Source organism: Diachasmimorpha longicaudata, chromosome 2, assembly GCF_034640455.1.
Source record: "Diachasmimorpha longicaudata isolate KC_UGA_2023 chromosome 2, iyDiaLong2, whole genome shotgun sequence".
NCBI classification, from domain to species: Eukaryota; Metazoa; Arthropoda; class Insecta; order Hymenoptera; family Braconidae; genus Diachasmimorpha; species Diachasmimorpha longicaudata.
This window is the reverse complement of record NC_087226.1, coordinates 7,029,228-7,048,668: the sequence shown is the minus strand read 5'-3', so window position 1 is coordinate 7,048,668 and position 19,441 is coordinate 7,029,228. Positions and strand designations below refer to the sequence as shown.

Here is a 19,441-nt window from a genome sequence, read left to right as displayed (position 1 = left end):
GGGTTCGATTCCCGACGATCGCACGGGTTTTTGCAATTTCTTACTTGAAATCAAACCATAATTTCATATTTGACATTTTTTTAAAAATTACTTCACTCCCCACATAAGATCCGTTTCTTGGGATTCAAAAACTGCCAATATTTTTAAATCCAGAAAGTGATTCTTCCTCTCAACATCTATATTCTTTTCCAATTAGTCCTTAGTACTCTTATTGCCCGACAATGGCGCCATGTGCACATAGCTGGGTAAAGATGACATATCCATTGTTGATCACATGGTGTACCTCAAAAAAATAACTACTTTAATTTATAAATGTGTTGCAGTCATAAAATTCAATTCCAAATACAATTAAATCAGTCCACAAGTCCAACATGAATGAGTGTGACAATAACTGTCGGCTGTGTCTGAACAACCTAGACGAGACTTTCTTGTCAATATTTTCGAAGTCCATCAACGGCGAGCCGTTACTCTCCACTAAAATCATGATCTGCCTGTCTCTTCCGGTAAATCATTTTCACATTCATTAGTAGTATTAATAGAAAAATGATCAAACTAATATTTATTTTTGTGAACAAAACAATTGATTTTCTTACGATGCAGAAAATATTGAGGTTAGGAACATTGTTGGCTCGGCCGATAAAGAGATTCCCGATTGTAAAACCACCTTTTAAAATAAATAAATGCATTTAAAGAGTAAAAGATCCTGAACAATAATGTGCACGAATAACTCTAATACGTTGACGCAAGACGAGGACGTGTCCAAGTAAATGACAAATATAAATTTGTTATACAAGTTATTTCAAAGAAAATCTAAATATTGTCTTGAAGTCAATAAAAAAATAATATTATAATAATTTTTATAGAATGAGGGATAATCATAATATTTTAATACTACTTTGTCCTCAAATCAACACCTCAAATGGGCTAATTTTCAGATTGAATCCACCACATCATTTTCCGCGAAAATCTGCAAAAATTGCAGCGAGGAAATCACACGTTTCTACGATTTCCGGGAGAAATGCTTGAGGAGTCACTACAATTTATCACAAAGCTGTCAACATTCAAATAATTCAGAGAATCGCCTGACGAAGGGTGAAAAACTAAGCCAAAAAATTCAGGATCGTGACTCATCATTGGTTCCTCGTCATTATTCCCAAAATACTTCAAAAAACCCGGACTTCATAGATAGCAAAACGAAATCCTTAGTACTCCTGAACGCGCCCTCCAACCAACCCATGTTTACTCCAAAAAATCAAGTGGAAGAGTCTCTAGACGTCCCACAGGATCCCACGATTTCCCTAAAAGCTGGATTCCAGAACACAATTTACGAATACAAATGTTTGCACTGTAACAAATTATTTTCGGACTTGGATGCTGCCTCAATGCACTGCACGAAGTGTAGTAATTCCCCCGAGAAGGAGTTCCTCTCAGAAGACATCAACAATGCCACATCTAAGGAAACACCATCAGATGAAAATAAAGAAAAGAGGATTTCCCCTGAAATACTGAAATCAAGCCCAAGTTTTTCTGAACAATCAGCGAGTAAAATCAAACCCGAGAAAGTAACTGAATGTTCTAAATGCAATGCCAAATTCTCACGTCCATCTCTCCTGAAACGTCACATGTCAGTACATACAAAAGAGCGTCCATTTGCCTGCGAGACCTGTAACAGAAGATTCGCGATGATGGGCCAGTTGAATTTCCACCGAAAGTTCCACGAGAACCCCCGTTACCGTTGTAAATTCTGCGAGAAGCCCTTCCTTCGTCCCAGTGACATGGAGAAGCACATGAGAACTCATACAGGTGAAAAGCCCTTCATCTGCGAGATCTGCGACAAGTCGTTCGCGCAATTGGTGGCCCTGAAGCAGCATCAGAGAGTGCACACCGGTGACAAACCCTACACCTGTGAAATTTGTGACAAAAAATTCTCGCAGAAGGCGAATAAAATGAAACATTTAAAAATTCATAAGGAAGGGACGAAACCGCATACTTGTGAGATTTGTGGACGGAGTTTTTATGAATACGAGGAGATGGTATTGCACAGGGCGGGACATGGAGGTGGAAAACCAAGAAAGTGCGATCATTGTAACGAGAGCTTCAGGAAACGCTCGGAGTTGACTGATCATATCAGGAGACACCACACATTCGAGAGACCTCACAAATGTGCATTTTGCTTCAAGGGATTTTACTCACTGTACAATTTGAAACAACATGTCATGATTCATACTGGACAGAGACCATATTCATGTGGAATATGTGATTCTAAATTCACACAGAAGGGAAATTTGACGAAGCATTATGAAAGGAAACATAAAAATCGAGGACCGAGTCTAGGAGAGGATGAAAAAATGGAAGATGAAACGAAAATTAATGACTGATCATTCACTGGCACCTGTGAAAGCGAAATTAATGAGGAAATATAACAGAGTGAATCTACAATTAATACCATAAGACTCTGGATGGTATTCCCATGAATATCTACAAACAATGATTATTGTGGATGAGGTATTGCCTTGTGCAATGTATTAATTTAAAATCACGTAAAAACCTAATTTTATGAAAGGGTTTGACAGCAACTTAAAACTGCTGGTGAAACCCGGATCCAAACTTTAGCGAACATTAATGATTGAACGAATTTCAGTTTCACTTGAAATTTTTCTATTATTCAATACTAACCAGTGAATATGTGATACTAGCTAAAACACGATATTTTTGTATTTTTTTAAATTATGAAAAACCCATAACTGAAAAAATAGGTAGTCAATAAATCGAAATTTCATTGACAGACTAGTTATTTGCTTCCCTTTCCGGTACCTTTGAAGAAAAATAGAAAAATCTCATGTGATTAATCGTAAACGTCAGTTAACTCATAACAATATTTATTTACACTCATCTCACACGTTTCACCTATTAACGTCAAAACCAAAATATTTGCTAAATTGATAATCTATTCACAAGACTTCAATGTTACCCTCAATCCTATGTAATTGATTAAAAATATTAATGTCAATATGTCATCTAAACGGAAATGAAGTTAATGAGTAAAACATGTGAAGATTTGAATACTGCAGTCAACATTCGCATGCTCATTGGATCATTGCCCTTGCAAAAATATAGCGTACAAAAATCCTTAGATTATTCGTAATCACTAAACAGCCTAAGTGTGTGAGCTTCATTTTTGTACACCTGAATTGCTAAAGTCTCCATTAAAAATACAATTCACTGAAACGAAAACCTAACGAACAAGTAGAAGTACTTCCCGTTGCTATCCCTGAGTGAGTGTATTCCTGCAGTGTCTTGAGTCTGTTAGCATCAATTTCCTAAATCACATTCTGCTAATTGTCCAGCACCAACTCCCTGAAAAATTTGGCGAGACCCCTTTGACCAGAGCAATCCATGGCATCACTGTTTCCCTCCAATTTCGTCATTTCTAATTAATCATTTGATTCCAAGAGGCTATCCCCTAATATTTTGTCCCCAAGTTCAACAAGTGTTGAAGTGTTTTTCATCAATATTGTGCAGAAAGTAAGTCCTGGTAGCGCAGACCCTTGGGGAGTTTTCATTACACACTCAGAGGCTTCGTAATTACCTTTCTATGGACTAGTCTGAATCTTGATTGGGGATAGCCTCAATGGATCAGTATTGGGGAACGTGTTCCATCCTTCTCTGCATTACTCTAACAACGTCTATACCAGCATGGACTTCAACCAGTCATCATCAATTTCCTGAGTCACATTTTGCAAATTTCCCACCAGCAGTTCCTCGAAAATTCCACTAAGACCCACTTGACCTGAGTTATCCATAGCCTCATTTCCCCCCTCAAAGTTCATCATTTTTAAATAGTCATTCGATTGCTCGAGATTATCACCTAACATTTGATGAGAGAATTCCTCAAGAGCAGATTTCTCTTCAATTTTATCATCGGAAAGTTTGAGAATCCTCTTTGGTACTTCAGGCATTGAATTAATATTTTCTAAATCAAGAGTCTTTGACGGTGGAGGCCCTTGGGGAGTACTTGTTGCGCACCCAGGGCTTGCATAATTATCTTTTGAAGAACTAATTGGAACGTTTGAAACTATTAAATTAGTTGACAAATCCTCTTTCACCTCGATCTTAATTAAATTACTCGGAATTGTCTCAATAGATCTGATCTGAGGGACCTTTGTCATTTTTCTTTTGACGAGTTTAGACTTAAAATCATGTTGCACTTTGTTACTATCACAAATGGAAGGCTGTTGCATCACCGTGATTCCAAATTTCCCAACTGGTACTGAACTATCGATGTCAAAGATACTTGAGACTGGCTCTGATAATTTTTCGTGGGACCCTTGCGGGCTCTCCTCTTTGATTCTATGGTGGGTGACGACTGCCCTAGATCTGTATGTCGGGCTGATTTTACCGGTGACAGGGAAAGTCATAGTACTTGGGGTCGTCACCCCCAAATTATCGATTTTTCCACTGTCTTTTGAGGAACCCTCGTTGCTGGGAGTTACAGGGGGTGTGTAAACACCCAGTTGAGTAGAGATGAATGTAGTTTCCTTATTCTTACCGAGTTCACTCCTTGAACAGCTCGCTTTCGATAATTCTTCTATCCTTCGGGGAATGAACTTGAACTCCTCGTAGCCGAAGGGCCAGGGACACTGGAAGAAAATAGTCATATTTATTATTCCGTAAATCCTGAACGAAACTGACTAAATCAGACCGGATTAGCCAACACGTGCATTTCAATATTTCATTCTAAATTCAAGTGTCTCACGCCAACACACTCAAACTATTATTCGAGTGAAAATTATTATTCGAGTATAATTATCAACTTTTAGTTTAGTTTTGCTCAGACTTTCAATTTTCATAGGTGAAAAAAATGTTTCTCCTCGAAAAAAAATATCAATGTCCATTTTGTCTCACTAACTCCTAAATATCATGAACAAATAGGCTGCGCAATAATCACATTAATTATTTCGTGTATTTTTGTCTTCCACATGAAAATCATTTTCATGTCATGTTGGACTAGAAATATATTCAGGGTTGTCAATTCACATTGTTTGTTCAACCAATCATGAATACTCAGAATGATAATTCCATTCCATTCTTTTTTTGTAAAAAGTCGCAAAAGTTGTACGATTAACCGAATTTTTCTCTTTGTAGAATTTCCACAGAATTGCTTACCTTTTCCTCTTCACACAGCCAAACTGCCTCATCGTGATTCACCTGTATAGCCCTTATCTTTTTGTAGTTGCCCATCTTACGACACAATGGACAGTACTCATCCATCCTAGAACAGAAAAATTAATAAACAAACCTATCGTTACCCCGGTTGTTGAGGTTAAAAACGAAAACGTTTGGAATCGTTAGCGTGAAATATTTACTTTTATCGTGTGTCAGGTGGGCACACTCAACAGTCATGTGGTGCCTTAAAAATTACAATATATACATTATTCTTAGTTCTTGTTTGTATCTTCTAAATGCTCGGAATATTGTTTATACTAATTTTACCGGTTTAATAGTGACCGCATGTTCAACAGAATAAACACCAACGACGGGAGATCAAGCGGCCATATTGAATGACTAAGCGTCCCCGCGGGTCGGGACAGCTCGGGGCGCTTCGGATTTCGAATGTACTCATGGTACTATGCAATTGAACGAGGATTTTATTTAATTTATAATGTAAACCCTGATAGAAATATTTTGCATTCCCTTTTTCATTGGTAAAAATGAGTTTTTCCTCCTAAATAGTGCTTTTTCCAAAGGGATTAGTGAGCGGAATTCGTCATTGGTGCCATCTTGCAGTAAATTACACAACTTTCAATGTTTTGTGGAGTTTTTATGGAATTCCATTTGTGTTTATAAACAAATGTCTGTCGGAAACACCTTCAATGCCATAAAAAAGCCTTTTAATGGATAAATCATACGAAATTGAATAATTAAACTTGTGATAATCGTGAATTACGTGAAGGTTCAGGCATAATAAATAAAATGCCATTTTTTACGAATAAATTTTCACCGAAAAAAACACCAATTAGAAAAGCGTCGGTGTCTTTGGCTAATAAAGACTTGAGCCCAAAGAGAATTGAGAGGGAACTTGGGCCGGATATCGGAGCTATTACAATTCGATTGGGAGAACAGGAAGCAACTTTTGACGGTGGCAATTGGATTCCAGGTAATTTATTCAAAATATTTCTCATTATTTCAACGAAAATATTTGCTTATTTACTGTTCAGATATTTTCAATTTAAATGAATAAAAAAAATTAACATGACTGATCAAGTATGGGATTATTACTTCAATTTCAGAAACTGGAAAAGTCGGAGGCACCTTTAAAGAGAATGAGAAATTAAAAAAAGAAGTTCGACGACTCGAAGAAGAAAATAATTTATTGAAAATAAAGTTTGCTCTGCTATTAGATATGGTGAGAAATGGAACTCACATAAATTTACTGATAAATTCAATCTTTCAATTGAAAAATATATTAGAGTATGACACAACAATCTTTTGCAGATCACAGAGACAACAGTTGAGGCAGAACTACATAAAAACGAACTCGAAAGTCTCAAAGCAAAGCTGTCAAGATCTCGGAAATGATTGTCCTGTCGTTTTATTAATGAAGAAAGGGCTTTGATGGGAAGCTCAACAAGTTATTTTTCCGTACCCAAAAAAATAAGCAAAAGACTGTGTAGCCAAAAGAACAAATTAATTTATTGAAAATAATAATTGATCTACTCTCAATCAGAAGAAATTCCTCCAGATTTGAAATCGATTTGTTAACACTTGTAAAATAACCAGATCCCAGCTGATCTTTCTAACCCTCCCCATTTCAAATTCAATATAATCATATTTACATAGTCAAAGTACCCTTCGAGGGCCACAACTCAAGATCCTCAGCTCCGTCGTCAATGTCTCCTAAATAATTATCACAATTCTCACAGATTAAGGCACTGGATTCATACAAATATTGTAGCATTACTCTTTGTGTAAATAATAAATCTCCTGAACACAGTTCAACGTAGACCTAAGAGAATATAGACTAGCCATTTTATTTATTTTGAGGGCAGGTTCTCTTGGTGTGACCCTCCACCCCACACACCCCACATTTTCTTTTAGCCCTAGTTCCGCCTGCTCCTCCTCGGCCGCCTCTTCCTCCACCCCTACCCCCTCTGCCACCTCTGCTGCCACCGCCACCACCACCACCACTGCCGCCACCGCCACCGCCACCACCACCACCACCAGGACGATTCTCTCCATCTCCATCCGCCCAAATGAAAAAGTTACAAGTGCTACCCATCCCTTTCGGACAGCCCCAAAATTGTCTTCCTTGATTAGGCCCCTCCTTCCTAACAGTTAATTTCCGAGCTGGCTCTCCACACTGACACTGCGGGGCATTATCATTCCCTTGATTATGATTGCTATGACCATCTCGAGGAGGAGGATCATTACCGAATCTGGTCGGCTGATTTCTTATAGGGGATGGGGGTTGATGTTCTCCATGATTTGCATCGTCAGCCCAGAGGAAGAAGTTACAACCCGTGTCCTTAGGCTTACTACATTTATAAAACATTCTACCCTGGTTGGGACCCTCTTTTCTAACGGTCAACGGGATAGCTGGCTGACGACAATCGCACATGAAGGCGTGAACACCATTTTGGGGAGGTTGAGAGATACTAGTTGGTGCGGAAGGCGCCACTCTGGGTTTTTTGGAACCTGGGGGGTCGGATCGACTATCACTGCTGCGTTTGGAGTTTCTGGTGTTGCCAGGCGGTCCCCGGGGTCCTGGGTTTGGTGGACGGGGAGGTGCAGGTGGTGGTCTTGGACCTGTGCTCTGGGTTGATGGGCCTGGAGGAACACCTCCGATGGGTCTGCTCTGGGCACCAACAGAACCTGGATATAGTATAATAGTATAATATCTAGGAAAAACATGAATTCATACTACTGAGGGAGAATTAATATTATAAAGAATATTTCGAATTTTGCAGAAGGAAATTGATTTAAGAGATTGAAAGAGGGGGCCTTTACATTTTCAATGGACAAATCAGCCGATTTGTCAATTTGATGGAATTCCTAGAATTTATGAAACGTAATTTGTTATTCCAAGCATTAAAAAAATTGGCTATCCCTTGGTATTACCTAATGTAGATCTCTGAGATCTCTGCGTGTTCTGATTGCTCCCATATCCACTGTCTGGAAGGCCAGCTCCCCTCTTGATGGTTGTCTCCCGAATCCCCATGATCTCATTAAACATTTGATCACACCCCCCAACACAGGTATCCACCTGAGACCCCAATAATGGAACAGTCCCAGGTCGAATCATTACCCTCAATTTTCTGAAACCCTGACACCTGTTGCACGAGTCTGGAAGAACCTCAACCCCAGTCACTGTTTCAGGGAACCAAATGGCATTGGTACAGCCTGGAAATCCCATGCACCCAATGTACTTGCCACCTCCAGTTCGTTTGTCCTTCAACGTCATATTGCTGCTACACTTGGGACATTTGAATATGACCACCTCTTCAGGTGGCTCTGTCATGTCTAGCTCAGGAGCATCAGTTGGTCTCTCATCTAAGTACTCCGACAAGGCTGTGTCAATTAAATTGGCACGGCCAAGTGCAATTCTGAACACCTCTCTGTACTTGTCTATTTGTATCTGCAAAACCTCCTGTGGGGTCTTCTGACCATCGCAAATGAGTTTCAAGTCATTCTCGAGCTCAGCTCGGAGATTGGGCTTTGACATCTGGAAACCCATGTTATCGTAACCCATCACCAGTCCAATTCCCAATTTTCCGGGGATCAGGTACTGATTGTCCCGTATACCCACGTACTGACGGGATTTTATCGTGTCGATGTGATCGGCGTGGGTTGCATCAGTGCCAATGCCGTGCTTGTCCATCAACGCGATCAGATCGGCTTCTGTTAGGAGGTTCGGAGGAGAGGTCTTCTCCTCGACCATTAATATATCCGTTGGTCTGAAGACCTGCGAAGGATAATATTTCAAACTATTTCATTGATAACAATCAGAAAAGTTGATATTTATAAAAAAAAATATACTTTATTATTTCTAATCAATTATCTTAGTCATTTTACCGGTCATTTGCGTTATATCTTTGAATGAATGACAGACCTGCCGTTCTTGATACAGATGAATCTCCTTAGCATTCCACTTCTCATAGATATAAACATCCAGATAATTCTTCGCAGTGATCTGAAGTCCACTCGTCGTGAATTTCTCCCCAGCAATATTAATCTCCACAGTTGTTTCGAAGCCCTCGGCATTCTTCGAAATACAGGCGAGAAAATGCCTCACCACAAACTCATAGACTCTCGCCTCATTTCCTTGAAGCGTGTCCGTGAATTTCGTTGGATGAATGGGAGGATGAGCCTGGTCGCTCTTCTTGCCCTGTCTTGGTGTAATTCCGTCATTAAGAACTCGTTGTGCAAATTCCCCCCACTCAGGATGATTAGCTTGCTGTTCCACGAGAGGCTGAAGATTCAAGCCCTGAGGAAATATATTGGTTTCAGTTCTGGGATAGCTGATAAATCCCTGTGTGTACAGTCTCTCTGCTATTCTCATAGTCTCCTTAGCATTCAGCCGGAGTTTTCGGGACCCTTGTTTCTCTAGCTCTACCGTATCCAAGGGCACTGGGCGCCACTTGCTCTTGGGTTTAGTCATGATTTTGTCGACTGTTGCGTCAGGATTCTCCAGACAAATGTCCAGGAATACCTGGCAAGGAGTCTTCTCAAATAATCTATGTCTTGCCCAACGAAATTCCACGTTTATGTTGTCGTGGTCATCGCTGACCTTGAGCTTCCAGTACGGCTCGGATTTAAAGCGCTCAATGGCCAGGAATCTTTCGACAACAAAACCCAGGGTGGGAAATTGACAGCTCCCGTAGCTTATGAGCATGTCGGCTAGAGTATTTGGAAAGACCTTTTGTAAACGAAGGGTTTGGAAACGAGTGAAGGCTGCACCTATTCGAAGATCTAGCTCTGAACGGACGTCCACTGCATCGCTTACTTGCTTGTTTGGCTCTCCCAAGTTTTGGATTGCTCGTCTTATCGATGTTGCTGTTATCTCGGAGAACGTCGCCCTGGGAACGAAGGGGTTATGTAGACGTTTGTTAAATGGGCAAATATTTAGTCCGTTTATTTTGATAATAAAAGTGTCGGACAAATTGAATGTTTATGACTAAGATGGGAAAATATTCGTGTTTTGTTTGACAGCCTTTTCACATTCCACAATTACAAAATTAATTCTCATATTTTACCATTGTTGTTACTAGATAAATTACCAAAAAGGTGGCCCTTCTTATTGATGTTTAATTTAGATTAATTAGGGATTTCGATGAATTAATTTAGATAGAATATCACGAATAGATAGCCATCTTGTCATACAATATGTTCTAAAATTAAAAATAGCAACAAAATTTTCAAAGTAAAAAAAACTGTACTTTCCGCGTAAAGTTGTGAATAAATTTCTTTGCACATCTTCTCTCTGCGATAATTCACAATATAAAAAAGAGCAATAAAATGAATAAATGAACGAGTAAATTTATTTTTTCACATGTCTTCTACTCCGCATAGTTGCGTCTGCGGATAGATGCAATCGAATTAATTAATCACCTGTAAATTCTGATGTTTGGTTTAATAGCCTGGCAGACTTGAATAATCTCATAACCAATGTTCTCCCCCTCTCTATCGCAATCAGTCCAGATAATGAGAGCCCCGCAGGGCCTCACCTCCCTTTCAATCGTCTTCTTGATCTTCTGGTAATCTTCCAAGCACTGTTTCGCGACAGGCGCGTCGAAGAGCGAGAGGGGGTGGCATCCCTGCCATTTCCTATAAGCTCCCACGAAATCGTAATTCAGTAAATGACCCGAGACTGAGGTCATCACCATCGTGCAGTTTTGGTTCCATAAATTAGTCTCAAATTCGTAGATCTTGTTGTATTTCGATAGCCCTTCTCTCTATTCGAGATAAAATTGCATAGTAGATTGATTGAATTCTATCAAACTTAAGAGAAGTGACAATACAAGACAAATGTGTTTCAATCGGACATGATTGAATGGACATGCGAAATAAATGGAAAAAGCGCGTCCTAAAATATTTTTCTGTGGAAGAATATGGTATCAATAAAGGGGATATTTTCCCATTGATGTCTATATGCCTTGAGAACATTTAAAACTGTTCTGATTGTCAAAAATCCGATCGAGTGATCTAGGTCGGCCGGATTTATGCGCCGCACGACGATTGGACCACTTTCATCCCCTAAAATGACACCTGCTTTTGTTGAATTTTTCACCAGATCGCTCGCTTGATTTCATATTTTAAAGGAAGAATATAATTCATAAATACGACAGGATAAACCGGTCTAAATGAATTAAAATCTTCAATACATTTTATCTAATCACGTAAAGTCTAAGGGACATAATCCAATTTTAATTAATAAATTTGTTTACAGAGTGAATTGTCCTATAAAAAATTGTCACTCCAAAATTGTTCTCATCTGTCTCATAAAAATCATGAGTTTTAATCTGCAACCGACAAAACACAAATGCGCATACTCACCCGTCTCGACACTCCCCTGGACAACAACCCAGCGATATTCTTCGCGGCATCGTTTTTCTCTGCGACATTTAAAACCTTCATAACGTTCCCACCCTTCCCCTCACTGGCCACCAATTTCTCACAGAAACCCCTTATTTGCTCATTAAAATTCCTCCTAATGTCCAAACAAACACCAAAAAACCGAAACCGCATACTTTATTTTGAGGTTAGGACGTCTCAACATTACGTGGCAGTGACAGCACTCTCAAACAATTCATTAACTCTGTCAATTGTCAATTATTTCCACAAATAATCACCTGCAACTCCCACAAAATACTCTGAACCAATTTATCATGAAATTCCCTCCAATTGTCTTCGTAAACACTGTTAAGAACATTTGGCGGTCTTTCGCTCAAACATAAGAGGTCATCTCTAGTTCTCGTGTGTCACACAACAGTGCGATTGTCGTTGCACGCAGATTTTCCGCTGAAGCACTTTGATTGGATTGCTTCTTGCTTCCCTTGAATAGTTGAAGTTGCACTCACCGAGAGAATAGGATCAAACATAACTCCCAATTTTCACTGCAGTTAAACTTCCAGAAAAATCAGGTCCCCGTGGCGAGAACCATTAGTTTTCCCCTCATCACTTTGATCATTCAAGGAACAATCTCAACGACCTGATAATGAGGGAAATTGTGCATTTGCAGGCCGGACAGTGCGGCAACCAAATTGGTTCCAAGGTCAGATTTTTTATTTAATTCAAATTGAATATTTTCCAACGGATGCTTGCCATTTTTCACGGCGTGCCCCCCATCCTGGGATGCTGTAACGTTTAATTGAATTAATTAAGCGTCCCAGCACATTTAAAATGTCTGTTAGAATATTTCATCGTTGAATATTAATTTATAAATTTAATTTTTCAACATTCTTTAATTGTTGTAATGTTATTCATATTTTTGTGCTACTAAAATCATTTATTTCTTTTTCTTTCAGTTCATGTATTTTGTTGTACTCCATTTTATTTGAATCTCCAACACGTGGTGACCTTATTAATAGATATTTTTCCATCGATAGGAATAGGATGGAATGTGGCGAATAAAAAAAAAATGCATGTGACTAATGTGTGTCATGGATTCGTGGAATTGTGAATTTTTCGATACGGGTGAAATACTATTGAGCGATAATTTCTGCGTACAAAGATAAACATCTTATCTGTCGAGGATTGAGAATTATTTGAGGATTGTTGTGCTGGTGTACTGGTGTAAAGACCAGAAATGATCGGTGAAAATTAGAGAGAAGAGACGATAGGGATTTTGGAATGCGCTTGAAATAACTGGGGTGTTAGGTAGTGCTCGGAAAGACCTGGGTATAAGTGACATGCGTGTTATTCGAATAGACGAGACGTTAGTACATGCGCAGATGTTATTTTCGATTTTATTTGAATTCTCGTGTATTCGGGGAAGGTAAGAGGCTTCGAGAGTCTTCAATAGAGATGCGAAAGCGTCATGTACTAAGCCGTTATATACGCCGGTCACATGACGAAACGTTTCTCATATTCACTGTCAGAGTTTTATGTATTCAGGAGAGGTGAGAGTGTCCGGGAGTCTCCAACGGGTTTGGAAGGGCAAATTGATTGTTGAGAATGTAGAGTTAGTCTTCTTGAATGTCTCCTTCTCGACTGAATTTTTTTAATTGCGTCAGACTGAGAAATGGGGGCCCGAGGATCATCGCCCCCATAAATGCCATCGTTCCTAATAGTCTCTGTTGAAAAGTAATGGGCGCCATAAACGATTTCGTCTTTTGAATTGGGTCATATTATTTTTGGGAGAGTAATATTTGGGGAAAATGATCGTTGCAGAAGTTTTTGATGCTTTTAAACAATAATTTATGGAGATAATCTGGTAATTTGGAAGAGGTGGAATCATAGGATGATAAAGTTGAGATATTGTCAAGATTTTCTTTGCATGGGGTGTCTTCTTTGGAAATAAAATCATGTGATTTATTCCTGCGAATTACTCATCACTTATATGTTATGTTGTAATGGCGAGTTGAAGAGGAAAAAAAGACCTCCGACTTCTATTAGTTTTTTTTTTTTAGAGAAATGGTGTCGAGACACATCTCATTAATCCATTTCTGTAGCAGAAAAAAATTGTGAAATTTTTTCTTGACTGCATTCATTACCAAGATGATATTGATTCTCGGGGAGAGTTTCGAAATTCTTCAGACAAATTTTCTCTTCAAGTTGTCTCCTGAGAGAAATTATTATCAAGATTACTTAGTTTCTAATTTATTTTTACCTGACGTGAAAATCGATTTAGTTGTATTGCAACCGGTCCCCCGGCCCGAGTAAAACTTCTCACACTTCTGCTTTTTTCACATTGCAAAGGAAAACTTCTTGGTAATCTCTGGAGAGAGCGCATTTCGCTTAGAAGAGTTTCTGCTGAAGGCTCAGAAATAAATGGAGTATGTTGTACTCATTTGTTTTCAATGTTCAGACTGATGTTCAATTGTTTCTTGTTTAATCACTTTGCAGTTTTGGGAGATAATTTCTGACGAGCATGGCATCGACCCGACTGGTAGATACGTCGGCACGAATGATCTCCAGCTAGAGAGGATCAATGTTTATTACAACGAAGCAGGAAGTTAGTAGAAAAAAACCTTTACTATGAATTAAAATTAAGTAATTATGTCTATAAGGAAAAATGTTTTGAAGAGAAAACTCCCATCATATTTTTCTTAAATTTATTAATGTTATTTCGTATCTGTATTTCCACGAGCCAAAAAAATTTTCTGATATTTTTCTGTAAACCCATTAGTTTTTGAGATATTTTTTAAATACTGCAGGTTAATTTTCGTGAAACTTATGTCAACAGATAACAAATATGTTCCTCGTGCTATTCTCGTGGACCTCGAGCCAGGTACCATGGACTCCATTCGAAGTGGTCCCATCGGTCAGATCTTCAGACCCGACAATTTTGTTTTTGGACAAAGTGGAGCTGGTAATAACTGGGCTAAGGGGCACTACACAGAGGGAGCAGAGCTCATAGATTCTGTTCTCGAGGTTGTGCGTAAAGAAGCAGAAGGATGTGACTGTCTCCAAGGATTCCAGTTGACTCACTCCCTCGGTGGTGGCACTGGATCCGGCATGGGAACACTTTTAATTTCAAAAGTCAGAGAAGAATATCCAGATCGTATCATGAATTCGTTTAGTGTTGTTCCATCGCCAAAGGTAATTAATGAAGTTAATGTGATGATGAATATCCGAAATTAATTGGTTAATCAATCAAATAAGTAATTGATGTTCATTTAATTTCTCAATCTTTTAGGTATCAGATACCGTTGTTGAGCCCTACAATGCCACCCTATCAGTGCACCAACTGGTAGAAAATACTGACGAGACTTTCTGTATTGACAACGAAGCACTTTACGACATTTGCTTCAGGACACTGAAGTTGACTTCACCCACTTATGGTGACCTAAATCATCTCGTTTCAGTAAGTTAATTCTACAAATGCGCTATTAAAAAGTATAAAATCTGATATATTTGGAAACTAAATCTAATACATTATCCCGGTGAAACACTTGTTGATATATTCAATTGTTTCCATTAATTTTTCAGGTTACAATGTCAGGTGTGACTACATGCCTGAGGTTCCCAGGCCAGTTAAACGCTGATCTGCGTAAATTGGCAGTGAACATGGTACCATTCCCACGTCTTCATTTCTTCATGCCAGGTTTCGCTCCACTGACTGCCAGAGGAAGTCAAGGGTATCGCGCTCTAACGGTTCCAGAACTGACACAACAAGTGAATATTAATTTTTCCATATTCCTCTACAATTTTCATCGGTTTATTGAAAATTAAAAAAATAAGAAAAACCTATTCACATCTTTCCTTGAATTTTCCGCAGATGTTCGATGCCAAGAACATGATGGCAGCGTGCGATCCTCGTCACGGTCGTTACTTGACAGTGGCTGCAATATTCAGAGGCCAAATGTCGATGAAGGAAGTGGACGAACAGATGTTAAACATTCAAAACAAAAATTCTGCCTATTTTGTGGAATGGATTCCCAATAATGTCAAAGTTGCTGTGTGTGACATTGCTCCCAAAGGTCTTAAAATGTCTGCCACCTTCATCGGTAACTCAACAGCTATTCAGGAGATCTTCAAACGCATCAGCGAGCAGTTTACTGCCATGTTCAGACGTAAGGCTTTCCTCCACTGGTACACGGGAGAGGGCATGGACGAGATGGAGTTCACAGAGGCTGAAAGTAACATGAACGACTTGGTATCTGAGTACCAACAGTATCAGGTAATTAACAACTCTATGTCAATTAAAATCACCAACTCAGGTACGCTTTAATCGAATTGAGTAATTGGATAATTCTTGAATCATTACAGGAGGCGACAGCAGAAGACGAGGAGGCCTTCGATGACGAAGAAGTCATGGACGAAGAGGGAGTAGAGTAATGTCATATCTTTCCAGAAGTTTTTATTCTTTTTTTGTGATGAATCTATCATACAAAACTGACTTCCCTTGTTATTGAATAGATGACTTGATTTCTTTATAACTTTTTTTTGTAGAAAGAATAAAAAATATAATGACCGATTTCAATGAGTACATTTTTATTCGCTACTAATGAAACAAACCTCAATCTTTTTTATTCGAAAGTTTATTATCCGCAATGATAGTCTTTATTCTTAAAATATACAATTCTCTCGATCAATCCTTCACAAACCTATCTGAATAAATAAAAAGAACATTTATCAAACTGAACTATTAGTATAATTACATTGTCCACATCACGAAAAAAAATGTTTTCACAAAATATCTTCCAACGACACTTTACGTCGAATGGAATTACTGAATCCCTCTTTATATTTATACCAAACCCCGTACTTAGCAATTAAATTCCTGTACTTCTTCCCAGGTTTTTCATCCTTTGGTGAAGTTTCAACATTGCTCTTCACCACAGGTTTCTTAAATGCTTCAAAAAAGTTCCTAAACTTCGTCGCTTTAGGAGTAACAATCCTCTGCATCTCGTTCAGATGATTCGGCCTAAATGCGCTGGCAGACGGTATCGGTTCAGGTTGTGCCACAGCTTTTTCAGCATCCTTGAACTCCTCAGTGTCATTCGAACTACCCCAAGTAACAGCAGCTCTCCTCAGTCTTTCCATCTCAAGTTCCTGCGCCACGATCTGCTTAACAGCATACGATAGTCCCCTTCGAGCCTTGCAATCAGGGAAAATTCCCACCTCAAAAAGATCGGGTTCAATCTTGTAATCGACAGCTCCATCCTCGCTCTTCTCTTGAACAAAGGAGATACCCAGATCAAGCATAACATCTATCAATCTCTCAAGATCACCTTTTTCTTTCGTAGAGTAAAGATTGCTTGCCACCGATCTCAACTTTGGATTGAGAATTTCAAACAGAAAGGGCGTAGTATCCAGGACAATTGTCGTAGTGTCTTGGCCGCGTGATTTCCTAGCCACTGATAATATCCCCATTGTCTTGGTGATCTTCTGCCAGACATCTCCAGCTACATGGGGATATGATAATTTAGGATTAACTGTCCCAGCAAAACCGAAGTGCCAGGCGACAAAGCAGTAGCCAGAATACGGTGCCACTGTCCAATTCTGTTTCGTGTTGATGAGTGTCGTGATCGTGTCGAACAATTGGAACCATTCCAAGGATGTCGATACTTTGCTCAGGTTCTCATGGCAGTTTGGCGGATAGTTTTCAAAAATTCCCTGAGTTAACCGCTCTGAGTTCTCACTGTAAGATACTTCGAGGATTCTTTGGGCTCGTATTCTTGGGGTCAGAGGTCCGGCTCTGTCCATGGGAACCTTCAGGATCTCTCTCCAAGCCTCGAAGATCGTCTTCTTCATGTCCTTGTCTCCTAGACTGTGGTTTTCCTTGCCACAGTCTGCGCCCAGATACTGCAGGGCACCCAGACAGGCTCTAATGTCACAGCCGGATCTCTCTACCAGTTGGATTAACGTGCCTTGGTCGACTTTCACGTGCTCACGGCGGGCTATTGTGGCCAGACGGTCTGCTAGATTCGCTGGGGAGACCTTAGGGACGTTTATTATGTACGCCATTTGCCGAAGAGATCTCAATGTAGGGGTGTAAGCTTCATTGCAAATGCAAATCACAGGTCTCTTGCAGTACTCATTGTCCTTGGCAGAAGATTCTTTCGACTTCCTCCCTTTGGCAGTTAACTTCCCTTGAACAAACTTGAGGAGGAGCTCGATCGACGCTGCTGGAGCCCCATCAATTTCATCTAGAACAAGACAGTTAGGCCTTGGATTTGCACCCATCAGTGATTTCATCTGAGTTGAAGAGAACAACGCTTGTCTGAAAGCGTCTGGACCCCTCTCATCACTAGCATTGATTTCCACGACATTATAACCCGCATGTTTCGCCAGCAGATGAGCCAAAGTTGTTTTTCCGAGACCCGGGGGACCACTCAACAGTGCTATCTTGTGCACCGGGAAGCCCCTCTTGTCCACGAGCTCGACCTCCTCCTTCTTTCCGAACTTCTTCCATCCAGTCTTCTCCACAGGCTTTTTATGCACGTGCTTCTTGACTGGTTCACGACCGAATACGATTTTGTCCCAGAGTTTGATCCAATGTAAGAAGGCACGGTTGACGGTTTCATCAGATAATAGTTCCATGTACGACCTGGGACGGTATTTGTCGACCCACAGTTCATCATCTACTGAGTCCGAGACCTCCTGAACTTGCGGCAGAGGAAGACTCTCCTTCTTCGCCTTCTCAACCAGAATTTTCTCCGCCTCTTCCTTCAGATTTTCGTAATTGACATTAAGGAGGCCTGACGTCGGCGTCACTTTCACAAATTCGGAGGGATTTTTTGGCCGCAGTCGAACATAAATTCTCTGAGAGTCTGTGGGTCGCGTCAGGGCCACGAAATTCCAGGAGGGGATTTTCAAGGATATCGTTTCTCTTGGGGTCGATCTTTGGGGCATCTTCATTGCCTGGGGGTCCTTTCCCTCTTGAACGAGACGTTTTCTTATGGTCTCTTGGCGAAAGGCCTCGATCAGCTCTTCGGGCTGGTTCCAGCGGGGCCTTTTGTCCTCTCTGCCGCTATCAAACTGGTCTTCATCCTCCAGGTCTAAGGTAGATGTAGATGAACAATCCTTGAGGAGTTCTGCTACGTCCTTTCGGAGCTCGTCGAAGGTCCGTTTCTTCGCCTTCTCTGGAGGAGGTTTTGCGGTTGTCTCTGCTGGAGATGTGAGGAACGACTCCTGAAGGGAATCGAGCTCTTCCTCGGTGGGGAAATCATCGTCTGGAAAATCGGAGAGTGAGGAGATGGGGGCACTCGATCCATTTGTTTGCGCTGGAGGTTGTGGGAGTCCTACAAAAATTGAAGTACTTTATTTTGATGAAAGACTGGTATTGTCGAAGCATTTCAAACGCAGAAAAATGTCGGGTGTTCAATTGCACAGTAGTGATTTCGGGTAATTGGCATTTAAATATTTTCGTCGATAGTTCAATGTCTAAACATTCGGTAAATTTTGGTGAATGAATTCAACTTACCACTTGAAAGCTTCGAAGCTTTGTATACGTCAGTTGGTATAAGATCATATTCTTCATCTGAATCGGGGAATTCACTGGGGTCCATTGTAAACGAGAGTTTTAAGCTCCCAGAGCACTCAAAAATTTTATTTCACTTTTTAATTAGTATTAAATGACGCGATATGTATTACACGGGAGATTCATCCTGAGTATTCTGACAGATCATTTTGAGGGTTATGAACGATCTCAAATTTTCTGGAAGCCCGCGCTCAGGAAAATATCGACCACCATTTATACGACTAGTCGATATAGTCTGCAAAGCGATAAAACACGATTTTTTCGTCGAATAAATTGATCAATATGCGCCTCATT

The 19,441-nt window shown here is 40.0% G+C and overlaps 5 protein-coding genes across 7 annotated transcripts; 2 read left to right on the top strand and 3 right to left on the bottom strand.

Moving 5' to 3' along the window:
* Nucleotides 1–177: 177 nt before the first annotated feature.
* LOC135172946 (zinc finger protein 436-like) lies at nucleotides 178–2,787 on the top strand. The gene is made up of 2 exons (XM_064139498.1): nucleotides 178–503; nucleotides 936–2,787. Exons 1-2 carry the CDS (start codon nucleotides 372–374, stop codon nucleotides 2,376–2,378), a joined length of 1,575 nt encoding a protein of 524 aa, XP_063995568.1. The 5' UTR covers nucleotides 178–371; the 3' UTR covers nucleotides 2,379–2,787.
* Nucleotides 2,788–2,862: 75 nt separating this feature from the next.
* Nucleotides 2,863–5,577, bottom strand: LOC135172950 (uncharacterized). 2 transcript variants are annotated; one of them, XM_064139508.1, is made up of 4 exons: nucleotides 5,494–5,577; nucleotides 5,367–5,410; nucleotides 5,167–5,272; nucleotides 2,863–4,640 (listed from the first exon to the last, which is right to left on the bottom strand). In XM_064139508.1, exons 3-4 carry the CDS (start codon nucleotides 5,269–5,271, stop codon nucleotides 3,687–3,689), a joined length of 1,059 nt encoding a protein of 352 aa, XP_063995578.1. In that variant the 5' UTR covers nucleotide 5,272; nucleotides 5,367–5,410; nucleotides 5,494–5,577; the 3' UTR covers nucleotides 2,863–3,686. The 2 variants fall into 2 exon arrangements, with proteins under 2 accessions (XP_063995578.1, XP_063995579.1); XM_064139509.1 differs by having other exon boundaries at nucleotides 5,367–5,516.
* A 1,094-nt stretch (nucleotides 5,578–6,671) lies between these two features.
* On the bottom strand, nucleotides 6,672–11,884 carry LOC135172935 (DNA topoisomerase 3-alpha). The gene is made up of 5 exons (XM_064139459.1): nucleotides 11,554–11,884; nucleotides 10,609–10,952; nucleotides 9,110–10,076; nucleotides 8,119–8,962; nucleotides 6,672–7,872 (listed from the first exon to the last, which is right to left on the bottom strand). The coding sequence occupies exons 1-5, from the start codon at nucleotides 11,743–11,745 to the stop codon at nucleotides 7,031–7,033; spliced, it is 3,189 nt and encodes a 1,062-aa protein (XP_063995529.1). The 5' UTR covers nucleotides 11,746–11,884; the 3' UTR covers nucleotides 6,672–7,030.
* Nucleotides 11,885–12,068: 184 nt separating this feature from the next.
* On the top strand, nucleotides 12,069–16,138 carry LOC135172948 (tubulin beta chain-like). 2 transcript variants are annotated; one of them, XM_064139505.1, is made up of 8 exons: nucleotides 12,417–12,994; nucleotides 13,918–13,994; nucleotides 14,065–14,173; nucleotides 14,405–14,760; nucleotides 14,858–15,025; nucleotides 15,151–15,336; nucleotides 15,440–15,841; nucleotides 15,931–16,138. In XM_064139505.1, the coding sequence occupies exons 1-8, from the start codon at nucleotides 12,943–12,945 to the stop codon at nucleotides 15,997–15,999; spliced, it is 1,419 nt and encodes a 472-aa protein (XP_063995575.1). In that variant the 5' UTR covers nucleotides 12,417–12,942; the 3' UTR covers nucleotides 16,000–16,138. The 2 variants fall into 2 exon arrangements, with proteins under 2 accessions (XP_063995576.1, XP_063995575.1); XM_064139506.1 differs by lacking the exons at nucleotides 12,417–12,994; nucleotides 13,918–13,994 and adding an exon at nucleotides 12,069–12,271.
* Nucleotides 16,001–19,366, bottom strand: LOC135172936 (chromosome transmission fidelity protein 18 homolog). The gene is made up of 2 exons (XM_064139460.1): nucleotides 19,091–19,366; nucleotides 16,001–18,908 (listed from the first exon to the last, which is right to left on the bottom strand). The coding sequence occupies exons 1-2, from the start codon at nucleotides 19,173–19,175 to the stop codon at nucleotides 16,351–16,353; spliced, it is 2,643 nt and encodes an 880-aa protein (XP_063995530.1). The 5' UTR covers nucleotides 19,176–19,366; the 3' UTR covers nucleotides 16,001–16,350.
* Between the last annotated feature and the right edge of the window lie 75 nt (nucleotides 19,367–19,441).

What these genes read in the sequence shown, in the direction of transcription:
- LOC135172948 (XM_064139505.1), top strand. Translation starts at nt 12,943, where the DNA reads ATGCGCAGATGTTATTTTCGATTTTATTTGAATTCTCGTGTATTCGGG. An exon ending in AAGGCTCAGAAATAAATGGA is followed by an intron (nt 13,995 to 14,064) that starts GTATGTTGTACT and finishes ATCACTTTGCAG; the next exon opens with TTTTGGGAGATAATTTCTGA. An exon ending in TTATTACAACGAAGCAGGAA is followed by an intron (nt 14,174 to 14,404) that starts GTTAGTAGAAAA and finishes TTATGTCAACAG; the next exon opens with ATAACAAATATGTTCCTCGT.
- LOC135172936 (XM_064139460.1), bottom strand. Translation starts at nt 19,175, where the DNA reads ATGGACCCCAGTGAATTCCCCGATTCAGATGAAGAATATGATCTTATA. An exon ending in AGCTTCGAAGCTTTCAAGTG is followed by an intron (nt 18,909 to 19,090) that starts GTAAGTTGAATT and finishes CAATTTTTGTAG; the next exon opens with GACTCCCACAACCTCCAGCG.
- LOC135172946 (XM_064139498.1), top strand. Translation starts at nt 372, where the DNA reads ATGAATGAGTGTGACAATAACTGTCGGCTGTGTCTGAACAACCTAGAC. An exon ending in TGATCTGCCTGTCTCTTCCG is followed by an intron (nt 504 to 935) that starts GTAAATCATTTT and finishes GCTAATTTTCAG; the next exon opens with ATTGAATCCACCACATCATT.
- LOC135172950 (XM_064139508.1), bottom strand. Translation starts at nt 5,271, where the DNA reads ATGGATGAGTACTGTCCATTGTGTCGTAAGATGGGCAACTACAAAAAG. An exon ending in GGCTGTGTGAAGAGGAAAAG is followed by an intron (nt 4,641 to 5,166) that starts GTAAGCAATTCT and finishes ATTTTCTTCCAG; the next exon opens with TGTCCCTGGCCCTTCGGCTA.
- LOC135172935 (XM_064139459.1), bottom strand. Translation starts at nt 11,745, where the DNA reads ATGCGGTTTCGGTTTTTTGGTGTTTGTTTGGACATTAGGAGGAATTTT. An exon ending in ATCTGTATCAAGAACGGCAG is followed by an intron (nt 8,963 to 9,109) that starts GTCTGTCATTCA and finishes TATCCTTCGCAG; the next exon opens with GTCTTCAGACCAACGGATAT. An exon ending in ATCTCAGAGATCTACATTAG is followed by an intron (nt 7,873 to 8,118) that starts GTAATACCAAGG and finishes TACTATATCCAG; the next exon opens with GTTCTGTTGGTGCCCAGAGC.